The sequence below is a fragment of the Molothrus aeneus genome, chromosome 6 (genome assembly GCF_037042795.1).
Source record: "Molothrus aeneus isolate 106 chromosome 6, BPBGC_Maene_1.0, whole genome shotgun sequence".
NCBI lineage: Eukaryota > Metazoa > Chordata > Aves > Passeriformes > Icteridae > Molothrus > Molothrus aeneus.
In genome coordinates this window covers 58,954,093-58,973,794 of record NC_089651.1, presented here as the reverse complement: position 1 = coordinate 58,973,794, position 19,702 = coordinate 58,954,093, and the positions used below count along the sequence as shown (strand labels likewise).

Genomic DNA, 19,702 nt, shown 5'->3' with positions numbered 1-19,702 from the left:
TCTGATTTATCCCATGTCCATCCTACATCTGGAAACACAAGCAGCTCATTACAGCTATAGGTGAATTTTCCACCTGCAAAGGCTACACTAAAAAAAAAATTAAAAATCCACATGAGCAAAGATTAAACTCCCAGATTCTAAACTGACACAGTGAGTCTGCATCACACCCTTAACAGGTACAGGAGTAGCCAGTGATGCCAAAACCCAACTAATCAAACACTGAACACAACAAGGCAACCTTGGGCTGGTCGTGACACCTATTTCATTCCATCAAGGCTGATGTCAACCACAATTTCTAGGATTCTGCAGGATAAGAAGCCTGCCTTCAGGGTACCACAGTGCAAAAAGGTGATGTCTCATGCTGTCATTCCAAATTCTGCTGTTGCATTGAGTTCAGTCATCCAGGCTCTGCTAGCTGCTGTCTCCTGTGTTGCCAGACGGGGAAACTCAAAGCCACCTGCAAATCAGGAGGGGACAAGATGACAAGCAACTGTTTGACTGGTGAAGATCCTATTCTTGGAATAGTTCCTGCCTATCCTGCCAAAAATGCCTTGGCTGAGGAGTGTGTGGTGGCTTGGGAGGAGGGATGAAGAGAGGGGAGGGAGTGCTGAGGATCAGAACTGCCTCTGGGTAAGGTAGACCCAAGGCAGAGTTGAAAAAGAATGGCAGGTCAGATGGAAGCACCCTGGAAGAGATGGAGGATGTCCAGCCAAACCCAGGATTTTCTTCAGAAGGAGATAAATAATTTCTCCTTGATGTTGGTGCTGGCCTTCAGCTTTAGAGACTTTCCAACTCAGGAACTGTTAAAAAAAATAAACAGATCAGGAAGCCCAAGTGATCCTTTAATGGGGCAAAAAGATGTTTTGTGGTTCACAGTTCACAACACAGAGAAGGGCAAATAGGATGGCTGGAAATAACCTTTCATGCTGCACAGGGGGAAAAAAAAATCTCTTAATTCTTCAGCTGCACTGGGAAGGGCAACAGACATTATTTCTGTTATGGCCTGATAAGCCTTAGCTAGAAATGGATACTGAAAAACAAAAGGGTGAAAGCAGTGAGGACATATGAGGGCAGGTCATAAGCAGAGCCCTGCAGGAAAGAAGAGCCACAACACTGCCTGAGCATACTCTGAAATACCAAAAATCCTGAGAAACCACTCAGAGCCAGCATTGCAAAACTCCACCTACGAAGGGAAGCTCACTGTGGAAGAAGAATCAGGGTAGAGACTTGCAAGGAGACCAGGAGAAAGGCCATTGCTCCCAGAAGGCAGGGATGGAACAGATGGATGGCATCTGGAGATGGTCTGAGCTGCAGCACAGCTGAGGGAGCAAACAGCCAGAGAGCAGCTGCCACTCAGGCAGGCAGGGCTGGGATGGGGGAGCACAGGGACAGGGCCTGCTCTGCTCTGCCAAGGACCAGCAGGTGTGCAAGGACAGAGATGCCAAGCAGAAGGGAACCAAGCTAGAAGAAAACTCATTTTGTTTGAAGTTAGCCAGTGTCAGATTAAAGAAATCAAAGACTTGTTTAGAGCAAAGCAAGAAGAAATAAAGGAAGTGTTTTTCAGATTTCAGTCCAAACCTTTTGTCCAGTTTAACCTCTTTCCTCTTACTCCTCCATTTGCTTGTTTTCTTCATCAGTCACAACAGAATGGCTCCTCCAGAAGAGGCTCATCCCTTGGCTTTGTGATCACCAAAGAGGCCAAGACCAAAGCAATTCAGGAAGCAGTTTGCATGCCTGCATGCCCCTAATGTGCTCCTTCCCACAGCTCTGCCATGGGAGATAAACCTGAGCAGAGCCACAGCAGCCAGAGGGGCTGGGCACTTCTCTCAAGGACAATTCCTGCCCACAGAAAGGAAGCATTTGCCTGCCATCAAATTCTCTGCTCTCCAGTCTTAGCAGGGAAGCAAAGTCCTCTCAAGGTTCTTCCTGTTAACAGGGAAGAGGAAAAATGAGCCACACAAGCTGAATTCATTACAGATGGTTTTCAAGGGTCAAATTAACAAGTAGCCATGGCTTTCTTGGCCTCTGCAAGTAGGTGAGGTTATCTTAGGCACTCATTTTACTCATTTGCTCATTAGGCATCTCATTTTAGGTGGTTTAAACGAGTGGCTTGCATCCCTTCACAAGTGATGAAGCAACTGAGACTCCTCTAGGAAGCAAATCATCTGTCCTACTTTAGTTCCATGCCAGGATGAATCAGACTTTGAAGCAGATCCCTTCTCTCTCAGTCCATGATACAGAGAGCCTGCACAATGAGCACAGTGCTCATTTAAACTCACAGGATGGGAATTTGGGGATCAGTCCCCCAGGATGTCTCCATGCCTGGGGAACTGCTCCACTTTTGCTTCTTTTGGCTCCACTTCTTTCTTGTGTGGCACTGCAGAGGAGCTGTGTTGTCTTCTGCAATCTTGTTCCATCACAGAACTGGCTCTGTTCCATTTCCCCTTGGAATCCACATAGTTCAACATCCAAAAAATATCTACCCACTGAATTAAAACAAAAACTTTTAAAATATTGTCACTCTCCCATAGCTTTCTCAGCACATCTAGTTCTTTCTGGGTCTATTTTGTACAGGGAATGCTCAAGAAGGAGAACTATTCCTTGTCTTTTTTGGCATGAAGCAATTTTCTGGCACTGACAATTAAAAGCAAGTACACTCCAACTCAAAGCTGGAGACAAATTTAAGAGTGTGTGTGACAGCACAATTGACACTCATGCCATTTTTTTTAAATCAAGTTGACAGACTCTTAGGAATTTCTAAGAGCAGACATTTCCTGAGCCTGATTAGGACCTTAGTGAGTCCTGGAAATAAAACCCCAGGATGAGCTCTCTTCTTTAGCTGACATTCCTGTTGATTTCTGCTCTCACCACGTGACCGAACACTTGGCACTACCATTGAATCATTATTTCCTGCCTTCTCTTTTTCAGCTTGGCCCCTCACGTTGCTAAATGTGCCATTTTTCCATGAAACAAAGCAGAAAACTGCCCACCTTCCTGTTTCTCACCTCACATGGTGGGTCTGAATGGAAAACACCAACATGGAAGAATTACACGTTGCACAAAGAACGGCTCCGGCTTTCTCGATGGAAACAAACCCAGCTTTGGATCACACCACTGCTGCACAAGGAATTGTCCCTCCAGTGGCCTGATCTGAAGGTCTCTTCTGGAATAATGTCCTAGAGGGAAGCTGACAGCTCTTTCTTGCCCTCCCCCTCCTCCCTTCACACAACCAGCAGCATTATTTTTACAGGATTGTTGTTTGTGAAGACCAAATAAAGGCATTTCCTTTAAAGCAAAGTGTCTTCACAGTGTAAAGGCTTCAAAGACATCTTTGCCCATCATTGCAGGGACTGCTACAACCGTGAACCTCTGTGGTTTTGTTTCCCCAAAGTCACTTTAACCTATTTTTCAATTTGCAGAAAAGAGGAGACTCTTCTTGCTAACAAAAGCACCACCTTAGCACCCCTCTCATTAAAAAATTAAGTGCTATTAGCTAAAGACACTCTACTGTCTGCTCTGAGTTATGCACCAGTCATGGTAGGTTTTAATTTGATTAGTGATTGGGCTAAAAGCAGCTAAATAAAAATTATAATGCCCAAGAGCCACTTAGACTTGTTCAGACTCTTTAAATACCAAATCCCTTCAGCAACATAACATTATCTTTATAGACAAAACTGAGTTTAAAAGTACAAATCTAATTGATCTCAAGTGCATTGGAATTACTATATTTAGGCATTGGATTATGTACTACAGAAAGCCTCATGCTATGCAGGCAACAAAACTAATTGTGGGAAGACAAAGGTATGTGTCTAACGTGCTTATGGACTTTTAAAAATTCATATTTCCATTGAAGCTGGCAAAATTACAGCTGCTCACACCAGCAGTGAATTTGGCACTGTGCCCCATATGTTGAGCAAACACAAGCGAGCTATTTCTGGTCTCCTTCAGAAGACCTGGACTTCAAGCTCTGCCTCAAAATTACTATTTAAGGCTTTCAATGTTGCAGGAAGAAGAAAGTAAATAAAAAAGCAGCAAGTTGACTCTTAACAGCTAAACAAGACTTTTCTTCTCTTTAGTCTCAACTGGGGGCTCAGTTCACACAGACATTTATGGCAGATGCTCTGACAATGAAGAAAGATATCTTTCCACATTTAAAGAAGCTTTTCAAATGTAAGATGCTATTTCAGAATAAAGGAGTTGCCTAGGCAAGAGGAAGGAGCAATCCATCCCCACAGCCACTTCTGAGATTGATATTTATCAGCATATATACAAAAACCACCCCCACACATACAAAACAGAGGGTACACAAATGGAGAGATTCACTAGCCCAGTTGAACTTGTGTCTGGCTGGTCAGGAGCATTCTTTTAAAGTCTTTAGATGGATGCAGGGATTCTGGCTGCTTTGAACTGCTGCTGCTTGCAATTTAGTTGCTTCCCTGCAGACAGATTTCCCCAGGAGGAAAAAAAAGCAGCAAAAATCCATTTCCCCCCCCCCCCCCAAATACAACCCCAGATCTGCATGTCAGAACAAAACAATTGTCAAGAAACACTGGCAGACAACATGATCCAAGATTACAGAATTATTTTAGTTGGAAGGGACATCAAATATCATCTCATTTCACCCCCTGCCATGGGCAGGGACACCTTCCACTATCCCAGGGTGCTCCAAGCTCCATCCAACCTGGCCTGAACACTTCCAGGGATCCAGGGGCAGCCCCAGCTTCTGTAGGCACCCTGTGCCAGGGACTCAGCACCCTCACAGGGGTGAATTTCTCCCTAATATTGAACCTAACCCTGCCCTCTGACAGTTTAAGATATTCCTCTAAAACTTAGTGGCTCATCGCTGTGCAGCATTTCCTGCTTGTCCCAGAATGTCTCCTCTTGATCCTTCTCTATAAAAGGAGATGCATTCACTGGTTAAACACACTGACTTTACCCAAAAATGCATTAAGAAGGGAAAACAACAAGCAACATAGCAGGAGACAAAATAGGTCTTAAAAACAGAAAAAAACCCAAAACACCTGAGCTTCATATAATTCAGAAAAATCCACTGAAGGAATCCACCTATTACAAGGGGCTGGGCTGGGTCTTGAAGATCTTTTTTCAAGCTTTTCCCTGACAGGATGGGGGGAGAAGGAAAGGATTTGGAAAAGAAATTCCATGGAAGAGCAAGAATCTTTCTAGGTTGAAAGGTGTTTTGTTTTTTGTTGTTGTTGTTTTTTTTGTTTTGTTTTTTTTTTTTTGTTAATGAGAAATTAAAACCACACATGCTGGGAAACAAAGTTAAGTTAAATCTAGCCCAGCTTTAGACATTTTAACAATTCACTCTGCTGTCTGTAGAACACAGCAATATAAATATTGCTATCTCTGTTAAAATGAATTATTGACAATTTTAATACATGTTGCACAGTACATATTAATATAGAAAAATACATGTTATCAGCAGTGCAATGTTGACCATGTACTAATCCATTCCACCTGCTCAAATATTAGTGCAAATAATTATATATTTGTAATGCATCATTGCTGTCTAGTTTGAATCTCTGCCTCCAGAATAAATGTCTCTTCTCTGAAGTTGTTTGCTATTATGAGTAAAATGTTATATATTCATACTCAAATTGACTTTGGATGGATAAGTAAAATGAGCAACCTTCAAAAATCCACTTGCCTAAGACTTAGCAAGTCATTTTAATGAATTGTTTACAGTAAAATGGATGTTATAAAAATGTTTCAAATGCAAGCTCATGTTCACTGCCTTCTCCACAATGCTCAAACATCAGTCAAATATCAGTGGAGGGCTCACAATGACTGTCTGCAACTCAGGTGAACCTGAACTGTTCATCCTAACACCTGGAGCTTGGAAGTGGCTCTGGACACATCTTCTCTCCACAGTCTGTTTCTTTAGAAGCAAAGAGAGGCCCTTGATGAGGCTGAGCCCCTGAGAGAAGAACAGCTCCTGTGCCCAACAGATTGATGCTGTGGCGTTCACATTTTCTGGAAAAATTCCTTCGCCCAGGATTTTTCTCCTGTGAAACTGAGAAACCTCAGGGAAAAAGGAAAACAATTCTTATCTCATTTGCTTCTCCTGTTTTTTGCTCCTTTGGAATATGTTTGGAGATTGTTTACCCACAGATGATTGTTTCATTGGATTCTGCTGTGAGTTATTTTGACTCAAGGGCCAAGCTGTGTCAGGACTCTGGAAAGAGTCACTGGTTTTCACTATCATCTTGTTAGCCTTCTGTAAGTGTCCTTTCTGTATTCTTTAGTATAGTTTAGTATTCTTTAATATAATATAGTATCATAAAATAATAAATTAGCCTTCTGAGGACATGGAATCAGATTCATCATTCCTCCCTGCCACAAATACAGTATGATACCATCATGGAAAAGCAGCTGCACATCCAAGAACTGCCAGGGCTCCTTTGTGCCAAGATAAATCCTTGATGGGGCTGGGAGGGACCAGGGCAGCCCTGAGGAGATCCAGAAACCAGATCAGCTGGGGTTCAGGTGAATCACTTCAAGGGAAGTGTGTGGTGCAAACAGCTTCTTTGGCAGGGGGAGAAACAGCCCCAAAAATTACAGAGCCCCACTGTGCACACAGAGGGGACAAATGGAAAGGGCCAACACCTCTTAGTCTGTTCTCTCCTAAATCCAGGTCTGAGAACAACAAAACACAGCCTGAGGGGCTTTCAGCAGCACCACTGTTGCTGCAGTGCTGGGATCCTGAACCAGCACTTTTTCTTTCACATTCTGGACTCAGCAGCCTTGGAGATGATTTTGGGGTTCAGTGAGAGAAAGGAGGTTTAACACTTCAAGAAGAAATATTTTAAAATTCCAGCCTTCAAAGAATGCTGCACATTGGGAGATCAGCAGAACAAGGCAGCACTGACAGCTGTGGCTCTTGGGATGGTCACACATGATTTAAAATCACATCAGTGGGGTGGGACAACAACTCTGACTCCACAGGGAGACTGGATATTAGGAGAAGGTTTTTCACTGAAGGGATGGCTGGTCAGGGCAGGCAGAGAATGTGGGGGCTGGCCCCTCACAGCAGGGATGAGGACAGGTAAGGCATGGCAAGGGTGGGAATTGCCACAGCCTGTGGCTCAGCTGTGTTCCAGCCTCAGCTCCAAGGCCTCCTCACTCCACAGAGGATAAACAGCAGTGCAGATGAGCAGGATTTGGGACTGCTACAAGCAAGCCTCAGCTTTAGTTTCATCCCATATCAGGATGAACTGAAGTTACAAATAAATAAATTACTAAGAAAATTTCAATCAAGTATGAAAACAAGTAATTTTGATTTAAGATGATACTCTTCAGAAATGGCTCAACTTTGCAATTCATGTTACTTTCCTGGCACATAACCTAAAGATTAAAGCTGAGATATCTGAGTTTTCCCCCCATGGCTGGCCCCTTCCATAAAGTTTCAATATAATGTACAGGTCAGGGGAAAAGAGATGGAAACAGAGACCTGCAGAGATGAGAGAATTTGGGGAAGGGAGAGGGATGAAAGGAAAGGAGCTACACTTCTCCCACCAGGCTCCACGTGGACAGAGAAGCACCAGATAATATGTAAAATTCTTCAAGAAGCCACACAACAAAGTTAAAGATTTTTTCCTCTCTGGCAAAGTGGAACAGAGGGGAAGGGATAGTGCAGTCCTGAGATCTGAAAGGAAAACAGGGCACAAGGACATAAAGCTAAGAGAATAAAAGTAGAAAGCAAGGTTTCCACACACACTGAGGGCTGTATTGACACAGGGCTGTGCCCCACACAAGAGAAAAGACAACAGGCAAACACAGCTGCTTCCCCACTGCAAGATAAGCAGAAGATGTGGTAGAGAAATCTCCTACCACCAAAAGAAATTAGAATGGAGGAGAAAAAAGGACAAGCAAAGCACTGAATGTAACTGGGCAGGAGATCTGCCTCCCTCCCCTCCTTAAAACAGGTGTAGAAACACCAGGAGAGAAAAAACATAAAAGCCTACAACATGCCAGCATTGATGCAGAAGCAAAACAAAAATCTGCCTGCATTTACAGCTACCACAGAGGAGGTGGTGGGGAGGAAATAATGCTCAGAAGCCAAAATCTAGCAGAACATGAGGACAAGAAATGTGTTCCTACCTTTCTGTTGTCCTCTAGAAGAGAGCTGGTGGCTGGCTTGTCCTCCCTGCTGCTCCTGGGACAAGAAGAGCAAAGGGTAAGGGCTGCTACCTGCATTTAAAGTTAGACAAGCAATTGTTTAGATAGCTGCTTCCTTTGTACCGAAAAAAAAATCATAGCCTCAAGCTATGAGTGGCTCAAGTCAAGTGCTAATCTGAATTAAGACAGGTATTGCCATGAAAACTTAATCCAGAGCCACCTCCTGCTCTGGAGTGTGTCATGACATCCAGAGCTGAGAATGTTTACTGCCATGCACATAATGCACTGAGAAACCTGGAACTTTGTGGTTGGAAGGACAGGACAAGGTGTACCCAGGCCAGGAGGGACCCAGGGGGCCTCACCCTCACCAAGGCACTTTGCAAGACACAAAATCTCCCACAGAAACAGAGCAGTCAATTCAGGCAACACTCCATCACACCACCCATGAATTAAAATGACTTTGGGAAGAGGAAAATAAAACCAAACCCCAAACCCAACCCAAGTGCTCTCCCCATAGCTAGGATAGCCTGAATTTCCCTCTGCCAACACTTGCCACCCTCAAATCCAGCAGTCACTCACCTTCCTCCAGCTCACTGTGGTTCTCAAAGAGAATCACAAGCTCAGCTCTGTGGTTTTGGACACAAATGAAGGCAAATTCTCCTTCCCTCCATGGAGGCTGCACCTTGGTGATGCATTTCCACTCCCTGCAGACTCCCCCATCAGCACCTGTCCTTCACAGCAGACACACACTGGCTTTGGATTCTCCTCCTGTTGAATCCATCTCTCCAGATGAACAAGCAGCTCCACAGCCAAGTATTTCAGCCAGCCCCTCTCCTCTGGAGGCTGATTTCATTTCAGGGTGGGACACAGCTGTGCAAATTCAATGCCAATCCTGCTTTTTCTCCCAGGTTGATGTGTGTGTCAGGTTTCCATCGTTGCTATTTTAACCTCCTCCTCCATGTGCTTCTTCATTTAAAACTGCTCCTTCTCCATATCCTTTTTTAGTTCACGTCTTCTTCACATCTTACCCTCCATTTCTCTATCTTTGTATTTCCCAGCACTGCTATTTCCCCATATTTTTTGCATTATTTGTGAAGGATTGTTACAGAATTCCTTCCTGCCCTCTGTGCACACACAAACAGAACAAAATAGCAAGTGACCTTGATAAATTACAGGACTTGAAAAAAAAACCCCACAGCTTCTTTTCCAGCCTACAACAGTTTACTGCAAAGCCATTTTCACCAATTGTAGACAACATAATTACACACACACACACACACACACTCTCCCCCTCCCAGGTTTGGCTGCCAGCCTGATAAATAAATGCCTATGTTGTAGAAGGGAACATTAGACAGGCAATACTTTAACTCATTATATGAACATTAAAAGGCATATTTGTATTTTAGATACTATTTTATTGCATTCATAAGCCACTGGAAATATTTTTCTAAATTATATGCTGTAAGAACTCAAAAATGTGTGAAAATTATAGTTCCCCCACCCTATCCCAATGCAACTTGTATTATAAAATAAACTTACTGATAATGCAGCCTTCTCCAGAAATAGAAATTCCAGTGTGTGCATGGGGAGGTTTTTTAAAGGAAGGAGAAAGCTCACACCAGTGATAAATTTGGTCAGTAAAATTACTTTTATTCTTTTTTTTTCTTTTAAATAGAAGGGCTTATACAATTGAGTATAAATATCTTCGAGGAACATGGAAATGAAATGAAAAAAGTATCTGGAAGGAATTCTTTTTATTGAGGAAGAGTTTACATATCTAAGTGTTCACCTACTTTTTGCTGCCTCCTGTTAACAGGCATAATGGAAATATTGCACTGAGCATATGCATGGAAAACACAGCTAACAAAGCAAAGAATATGGTAAATACATTTCATACAACCTTAAAAAAATTGACAGTCATACAACAAATTCTGAAGCACTTTTGTGATCTGCAATCTCAAGATGATGTTCACTGTTCTGAAGTGTTAGCAAATTGACGCTTTTATTTTCTTTTTTTTTTTTTGTAGAAAGATTTTGTATTGGTTCATAAAACCACAGCCTTAAAATTGTTGGCTTTCAGTTACAGAGGTAACAGAGAGGTATCATCTGAATTCACATCAGAGCTTTTGGAACAAAAATGGCAGCAGTACAAGCAGGTGCCTCCTCCAGTGTCCAAACCCCTCTGTGGCTTTGCCATGGCCAAGGAACAGAGCAGAGCAGCCCAGCAGAGCAGCCAGACTTCCCTGGATGCTGTGAGCCAGGCTGGCATCCATTCCCTTGTTTACTGACAGAATGCTCCCCTAAATCCAAAAGGAAGCAGGAGAACCCCAGCTAAGCAAGAGAAGTTCCAACAAGTCTTGTCAATATTGACCCCACCTGGGAATTCTTTAACAGAAGAGGAAAATTCAATTCTCTGACCAACCCTTAGAGTGAATGGATAGAAATGCTGCTCTGGAGATGGGAGACAAAGAAGTTTCCATAATGTGCTGAGCCCACAGTAGAAGGAACGTGTTAGAAAGGATTTACTCCACTGCAGTTCCAACCTGGTTTCCACAAGAGCCCACTCCGAAAAAAAAGGTCTATTTACAACAATTTCCAGCTGCCTGTGGAAAAGCCAGCCCAGAGGTTTCAAACACCACTGCTGCTTCAGTTCACTGTGTGCACACTGTGGGTCCATGTCAGGAACTCCTGAATAAACCCTGGAGCACAACAGACACAGAGTAGCCTCTGTCCAATATCAAAGTTATGATCAGTGGAAGAGCAGCTTTCACACACTTCAACATTTTATATTGCTCAGGCACTGAGGATCAATTCTCTTCAGCATGAGAATTTGCCACTCTAGGTTTTTGCTGGGGCCATTCCTGCCACATAGCAAAAACTGGGCTACATTTTATCCTTTCACTTCATTACAATTTGAATTTATTTACATACAAAATAAGACAGGAGAAAAAGTTCTTTTAAGTAACCCAACAATGGGCACCTTCCCTTGCAATAAGGATGCCTTAGGCAAGGCAGCCGCATTTACTTCAGGAGCATATATAAAATTCAGTGTGCTGGTATCAAACAAAAACAATAATGTCAGATCATACAATGCCAGTACATTCCAGTGGGCCCTTGACTATTAGGTAAAAAAAAAACCAAAACAAAGCCAAAGAACCAAAAATAAAATTAAAAAAAAAAAATCCAAAACTTCTCACCACTTTAGTTCTGTTTAGAATGCTACACAATGAATAAATTATGTCTTTCTGGGATAGTATTTTACTCCTACATCTCAAAGAAATTCCAAGCTAATTAATTAGAGCAAGAAATTACATTGAGCAGGATAACGTTTTAAATGAAAGAAATGACTTAGAAACACCAATCAAAGATAATTTGATTATGATTAGCTGTGCTGAAGTCTAAGTCATTAAAATTGATGAAGAATGTTTTTACACTGGTCTATTCTATGTAATCCATTACCTACGCTATGCTCTGTAGTTCAAGTCTAACAAATGGTATCTGATAATTCAATATTGAAGACTAAAATACTTTCAATGCACCATTTGCTCTCCTACACCAACATGTTTCCAATTAAAAAAAATAAATCAGTAGCAAGTAGATTTGTGAAATTCTTCACTGGGAGAACTTGAGCTAACATGAAACATCATCCAGATTTTTACCTGCTCGCCTTCCACATGGCCAGGTTTAAATATGGCTGCTGCTTTACCCTGAACAGTCACTGTCCCACAAAAGTTACACCCAGGGTTGGTAAGAAATAATTCCCTGTGCTTTCTAACAACTGAGGCTGCCCAAAGGTGCAAGGATTCCTGCCATGCTCTCAGCTGAAGTGGCGAGCCAGACGAGCAGACCTGTAGTCAACACGCAGCTGGACAAAGGAGTGAAGGATGTTCTTGTCCAGGTTAGCAAGTTGTTCTCCTGAGCAAACCTGCTTCAGGTTATCTGGGGCTACAACCAGAAGGTTGCAAAGTGCATGCAGGGTATCAAAGAGCTGTAAGACCAGCGCAATCTGTGGACAAGAGGAAACAAAGGAAAAAAACCAGAAATTAAACTAGAGTTGCTTGAAGTCTTATAACAGAATATCCATCAGGTTGAAGTCTTATAACAGAATATCCATAAGGTTGAAATCTTATAACAGAATATCCATTTACATCTATCACTGGCTGGGGGCTGTGTACAAATCACAAATGGGATGGGACTGCTGGGAACGGCCTTGAGCTGGTTTATTTTCCAGCATCAGCCTCATTACATGGTTATGACAATGGGAAGATGCCATCAGCAGACCAAGAACTTAATGCTACACCTTACTTTAAAAGTTTTTTGACCAATCACACAAAGCAAAAGCACATTGACAGTAGTTCTATCCAACCACTATAAGCACAGGTACCTTTGGTTCAAACAATGCCTGCTTATTTCAAACACAATACCTGCTTGTAAGTCTTAAAACACAATGCACTGAGCTCCTTATTAAGCTTCAAACATCCTAATATCTCACCAGACATACTTTTCTGCAGGTTAGGGAGTTATTCTAGACAAGCTTTAATACACAAACCATTGTTCTATTTGTCCTTACTTTTCTACTTCTTACATAATTTTTCTGCTGACCAATCTCATGGCTACTGCTCAGCTCTAATCACAGTTCTGCTGTCTCTGAGGCTCTTGGAATCTCTGCTGGTCAGGGTGACCCTGAGATGTGTTAGAAAGTCTCTTTTTTCAGCCCAGCAGTCGAGGAAGGAGTGACAATTCCTCTGTTCTGGTTCTCAAGGTTGTTGATTGTTTCTTACTCTAACGTTCTTTCTCCAGCCCACCAAGGTCTGTCTGGCAGGTTGGGTTGAGGCACACTGCCTGTCCTTGGAGCAGTGTTATCTTTTATACTAAAAACCACATGTACATTATTTACAGTAACTTCCCAATACCTATCACCTATGTTAGACAGTGAGCTTCTACTCTAAACCAATCTAAAAGTGCCAACATCACCCAGAAGATGAAGGCTAGGAAGAAGAAGGAAAAAGGACAAGGCACGCCCAAATTCCCTCATCTTGGGACCCTGAGCCCCCATTCTGAAAACCCCAAAATTCTACTTTTCACCCTGTGGCAAACTAATTATTATTCTACTTAAACTTTTGAGACTTGTAATTCCTCATATAAGGTTGGTAATTTTTTCCATGGATCAAAATCAAAGGCACAGGGGGTTTTGGGCTCTGTGCCAAGGTCTCTGAGCCCCTGGCAGGGGCTCAAGCCATCCAGGACAGCCAGAGGGATGTCCTGGGTTCCAACATGAGGCCTGCCTTTTGCAGCTTTCCCAAAACCCTCAGATTTTAAGGATTCCCACAGTATCTTCCAAAGATGAGGAGAGAGAGGATTTAGCACCATCACTACCTCCTGATGGACAGGTGTGGTGGTGTTCACAGGAGTCTTAGGATGAGGGAAGAGATGAGAATGTCGACTCCATGTTTCAGAAGGCTGATTTATTATTTTCTGATATATATTACATTAAAACTATATAAAAGAACAGAAGAAAGGATTTCATCAGAAAGCTAGCAAGGAAATGAAAGAATAGAATGATAATAAAATCTTGTGACTGACCAGAGAGTCTGAGACAACTGGACTGTGATTGGCCATTAATTAGAAACAACTCTAGGAGACCAATCCCAGATGCACCTGTTGCATTCCACAGCAGCAGATAACCATTGGTTACATTTTGTTCCTGAGGCCTCTCAGCTTCTCAGGAGAAAAAATCCTAGCAAAGGGATTTTTCAGAAAATATCACAGCTACACAGACAGGCTCACCTTGAAGTCTTTGGCACACTTCCTGTACTCAGCCACGTCACAAATGGCCAGCATTCCCCCCATGCAGCTGTAGGAATATTGCTGGAGGTGCTCATAGATGAGGCGATGGAAACGAACCCCAAACTCCATCAAAACCGTGTCCACGTTCTTGCCATCCATGGAATTCCTGATCTTTTCCACCTGTTTCCTAACATACCCACACACTTTAACACAAGCCTAGATTAAAAAATAGAAAGAAATAAGTAAGAATTAGGTAATCTACTGTGGTGGTGTTTGCAGGGGTCCCAGGACAAGGGAAGAGATGAGAATCTTGACTCCGTGTTTCAGAAGACTGATTAATTATTTTATGATATATATTATATTAAAAGAAAATTATATACTAAAACTATACTAAAAGAATAGAAGAAAGGATTTCATCAGAAAGCTAGCAAAGAAAAGAATGGAATGGTAATACAATATTGTGACTGCTCACAGCCTTGACACAGGTGGCTGTCATTGGTCATCAAATAAAAACAATTTCACATGCTGGGTAAACAATTCTCCAAAACATGAAGAAGCTGAAGTTCTCAGCTTCTCAGGAGAAAAGATCCTGACAAAAGGATTTTTCATAAAATATGTCTGTGCCAATCTACTTTCTTCCACATTGTAAGTTGAACATCAGTTACTAACTTTGATTAATCTCAATGATGTGTTGCAAAAGTTTATTCTCCAATTAATAATTTTCCACATATCTTTTTATTTGCCAAACTAAGGTGCAAAAATGCAAGTAGAAAGATGGATGCAAGAAAATATTCAAATAAGTCATAGTTCATAGCAATTCAGAATAGAACATTTTAATCTGGATTTTTAATTTAGTGATCCACCAAAGGGGTGTGATTAAAAACCTCTTGTGAGTCACAATCATAAATCCAAATTAAGAGCCATACAGGGATTTTCACCCTTTCCACAGAGTACCACAGTCTGTGTCCTACTGCTGCACTTCTCCCATTCCCACCTGGTTGCAGGCATTTAGGGAATGCTCTCACTTCTTCCCACTGAGTTTTTTTCCTACTTCTCCCTGCCTTTTTCCCTAATGTGAGCTACCCCAGCAGCCCCTAGGCTGGGATTCAGAGACATTCACTGTGGAAAGAACACTGAAGCAAAATGTTCATGCTGTACCTGTGATGCTTTGCCACTTTCCTGCCATTCTGAGAGGAAAAAGCACCCAGCAACTGAAGAGTACCTGATAATTGATTTTCTGAAACTGATAGCTTAAAGCTAATTATCAGCTAAAAGCCTTGTTCCAAATTTGGGCCTCTTGGGAGAGGAAAGAATGTGCCAGTTCCTCCAGCACCCACTGATTTGTGTCTGACACTAGACAAAAACTACTCATGTTCCTTTTCAGCTTGACAAAATAGTCCAGAACAGAGTTTGGAGGTGTTTGGTGCAAGATGGAAGTAAATTAAGTAAATGCACATGTTGTCTAATGGGCGTTTGGTAAGGAGCATCTTGTGCCTGAGAACACTCATGAGCTGAGACTTTGGTTACTTACATTTGTATATTGAATCAAAACATTGTTCTCATCTTCTGGTTTGAAATCTGTCTTCTTTTGCTCTGCAGCCAAGATGTGCTTCATCTGTCCAATCATACAATTCAGTGTCCTTTAAAGTTACAAATACAGATGGTGTTTTGAAGGCAACTTTTTCATTTCCTTGACTTTTATATTTATATATACTGACACAATTCTGGACAAAACTAAGCAGCATGAAGCAATGAGGGAAAAAACCCATTTTTCTATAGAGAAGATTTTATGAAAGCAGTTAGAAAAAGGAGCACCAGCCAAAAAAAATCCTAAGAACTCTTTCCTCCAAGTTCAGTGTCTTGGAGCAGAGCATGCAGCCTGCTGGCCTGCTGCTTTTAAAGGGGACATGTGAATTGTGAGGTAATCCATTCAAATCCAGCTAGCTCTTCAGAGGAATTGGACAGCATCCTTCAGAGAGAATCAGAAGGAAGCATTCCAAGGAGTTTAGCAGAATTAGATCACATTGCATATTAGTCAGAAGCAAGCCTCAGAAAACACTTGGAAAATGAAGGAAGGGTGAGGGCAAAGAAGAAACTTCTTCCTTTGCCAGAGCTTGGTATTTTTTCTCTTGCTCCCAGAAATCTAATGGAGTTTTACAGCATCAATTATTTCTCCTTTATAGGATTTATCTGTTCAGAACATTATCTAAGGTCAAGGCTCTGCTTTCCTTCGAGTCCAAAGCAAAGGTCAAGCAGCAAAGCAGAGACAGAGGCTGCAAACCTCTCCCAGTATCCCCCTGGGCCAGGAACATCCCCCTGGCTCTCTTCTCTTCCCCTCCCCTGTCATTCACCCCCTCCATCCCCCCAACCTGCCCAAACAAAACTGTCAGGGACGTTCCAGACCTTGAAGGATTCAAGCTGGGGTGGGGTGGAGAAGATTACATGCAAGCAGAGAGGGAAAAAACTCCTTTTATTCCTGTGTATAGAGCTCAGGCTTGTATTTCAGATCTACTTTGTTCCAAGTCCACATACCAGCAGAAATTTAAAGAAATAATATCTTGCATTCTCCTCAATTTCCATTTGGACTAAATACTCCCAGAAGGATGTTTACACAAAATACATACTGAGAGAAAACCAGTTGAATTAATTCTGTTTGGCTAATAAATCACTTTTACTGAGATAGATAATTGCTGTGAATGGTTTTCAAGAAGCTGCACTTGAACTTTTCCAGATTAGATAAAGGTGAAACCATCAATGTTTCAAAATTTTGCTTTATTTTTTAAACTCATTCCTTTTAGCAGGACAATCAATTCTCAACAGCATCAGTGGCACCACAAAGCAGCACAAAACAGCCCCACAAACACATTTTACATGGAATGTTCATCTCAAAACTCATCTCCCTTTTTTTATGTGCTGAAACACAATTTTTTTTTTAAATTCCTCATCAACAAACCTTTGATTATACTGTCTTCTGGCAAGAACTTGTTCTCCTAAGTCTTTAAGAAATTTATTATTTAACACAAACAGATACAAACCACTGTAATACTGATGACTGACCTGTATCTATCTACATCTGAGCTTATGGCCTCAGTGCTTCAAGTGCTTCCAAATTCATGTTTAAACCTCTAAGGTCACCTACAGCAGGAGCAGCTAAAATCTCAATTGCCACCTTACACTCCCTATTTCCACCTTCTCCTTGCACTTGCAGAAAATAATACCCCAAATCAGAAGTAGGGCATCACACAACAGCTCCATTTCCTAATATGAAGCTCGTTAGTTTATTATTTTCCTCTGCTGCAAAACAGCTGTGATTTTAATTTGCAATTTTTATAGCTATCCCCTCATTTTTATTCTGAGAAATAGAAAAAAGATTAAATGAGTCACAACCTCAAAGCAAGTCAATGTCAGAATCAAAATTATTCCAGGTCTCCAGACTTCCACGACTCGGTCTAATCCATAGCACTGCACAGATCCCAGCAAATCATTTAACCTATTTTTGTCAAACCTTGCTCCTAATGGAAATCCTGCAAGTGCTTAACCTATTTCAATCATCATTTCTCCCTCTTTCAAAGTAGAAAAACACCAGTTTGAGACAATAAGGTAAGAGTGAATTACTGCACTCTTTCAACATAAGCAAAATCCTTTAACATCCTACCAGAAGCATTTTTGGGTCAGAAACCTGCCATGGAAAACATGACCCTCTAGCCACACAAAATCTAAATTTCCTGTGCACAATAATGGTGTTTATCTGTTTAAAAAAATTAAAATATCAATTTTGAGTTGAGGAAAAATTCATGTTTAAAAGGCCAGTTAACATATATCACAAAGGTGTGGTTTAAAAAAAAAAGATTAAGAGAAAGTTTTAATCTCTACTTGCCTATCAATGCCCATATCCAGCTTCACTTCCATTTGTTCTATGATATCCTTTTTCTTCTGAAGGCATTCAGATAATTTAGGAGAAGAACTGCAACAGTATAGAAGATGTGTGACAGTATTAAAACATCAAAACTAATTTCTCTGCTGGGTTTGCTGCTTCCAACAGAATTTAGTGAAGATTTCCCACCCCAGCAGGAAAAGGGCACAGCCACAAACCCCCTTGAGGCCCACTGGAATGCAGCAGCAGAATCTCCATGGAGCAACATGTTCTTCCTCATTATCAGTATTCCTGGAGCTCACCCTCTCCCATTTGTTTCCAAAGGAACCAATTTGTTTAAACTTCCCTTCTTCCCCCTCCCACAATATCAAGTTGAACTACTCCAAGCATAAACTCCTCTTAATAGAGATGAAAAATGAAAAAAAAAATTGCTTTCTTCCCAAAAAAAAAAGACCAGAGGAAATATTAATCATAAAAAAGGTACCTGATCAGTGGCATCAGATGATCATTGAACTGCTTGTCAAATAAATGGAAAATAGTATTGGCCTGGTGGACAACATCCAAGAAATAAAGATTTGCGTTCTTTGAATCAGAAGAGGGAATGCCTGAAGCAAAGGAGGTTTCATTAGAATTGTAACGATATGCAGTTCTTATAATTAGCACGATGACTTTTTAAATATGCAGATTTTTTTCATGAATGCTTAAATCACAGGCTTAGAGTTTCAAAAATTTACCACGGTGCCATATATAGAATTCTTTTTGTAGCTATATTGGTAACAAGCATAAGAAATACCTAACTGGTAACATTTCTGATGGCAAAACAGAGCAGTCAATTTAAAAACTCCTTCAGAATGTGAGTTTGATGCTGTCTTACAAGACAGACAGGTTCTCACTGTCAAGATTTTAACTTCTTTAAACAAGCAGTTTTCTTATTTACAGTCCCTCTAAGCACACAAATATACAAACAAGCATGGAATTCCTATAAACATTGTGATTTAATACAAAAATATTCTCCTGTTATGACACAATACAGAGGAAGGGAATGCTGATGTCTATGACAAAAATGTTTCTAAAGACAGAAGTGCGTTTCCATCTGCGTATCAATTCCCCAAATGAAAGTTACACTTTAGAAACCATTAAATGTCAACCCCCCAACACACAAAACAGATTTAATTTAACCAACACATCCTGAACAAGGCCAATCAATAAGGCACAGCAAAGATCATCTGCACAGAAAGGCCAAGGAGATGAAATGCTCAGGAAATTCTGTACTCACCAGCAAGGCCTGTTTCTAATGCATAATCGATGTGTTCAGTACATAAGAACTCTACAAGCATAGAAAAAATTCTGAAAGCATTCTTGGGTAAGTCAGAGGGATCAGAGAGCTTTAAAGAAAAAGAAAAAAAAATATCCTAAAGGTCAGTTCTACATAGATTTGAAAGTTTATTGGATATTGCATAGGGGATAAGCTTAAAATGTAACAGGTATTCCAGAATAATTGGAATTTTACTCAAAATGAAAAGTATCCATACAGAGAATTATTCAGGAACAGACTGTAATAGCAATAAACCCTTCAGCATTTACAAGTAAACTGAAGCTACAACAGGATGCTACAATAAGCAAAAGTGTTAACAGTTTCTAATAATAATTATTAAGGGTAATAATAAAAGAAGATATTAATTAATAATCCTTACAACAGTTTTCCAGATGCAGTCTCAGAACTGCCTAACCTGCATGCCACTGGATGCTGGGAAAATGCACACAGAAGAGATTACTCTATGTATACCCTGTATTTTTTATTCTTTTAACACTCTCCTGGCACTGGCCACAGTGAGGAGCAGGACACTGGGTTAGCTGGAGCTCCAGTTTGTGCTCTTTTAGCACTGCAGCAAAAATAATGCA

At 41.1% G+C, this 19,702-nt stretch overlaps 1 protein-coding gene across 1 annotated transcript in view; it reads right to left on the bottom strand.

Moving 5' to 3' along the window:
• Positions 1-9,764: 9,764 nt before the first annotated feature.
• The window catches only part of EXOC5 (exocyst complex component 5), a 28,273-nt gene continuing 18,335 nt past the window's right edge, over positions 9,765-19,702 (bottom strand). The window contains exons 13-18 of the mRNA XM_066552035.1: positions 19,077-19,185; positions 18,285-18,405; positions 17,804-17,890; positions 15,458-15,566; positions 13,927-14,142; positions 9,765-12,145 (exon numbers count right to left, since the gene is read on the bottom strand). Of these exons, the coding sequence (XP_066408132.1) occupies positions 11,957-12,145; positions 13,927-14,142; positions 15,458-15,566; positions 17,804-17,890; positions 18,285-18,405; positions 19,077-19,185 (831 nt within the window). The 3' untranslated portion in view covers positions 9,765-11,956. The remainder of the gene's footprint in view (positions 12,146-13,926; positions 14,143-15,457; positions 15,567-17,803; positions 17,891-18,284; positions 18,406-19,076; positions 19,186-19,702) is intronic.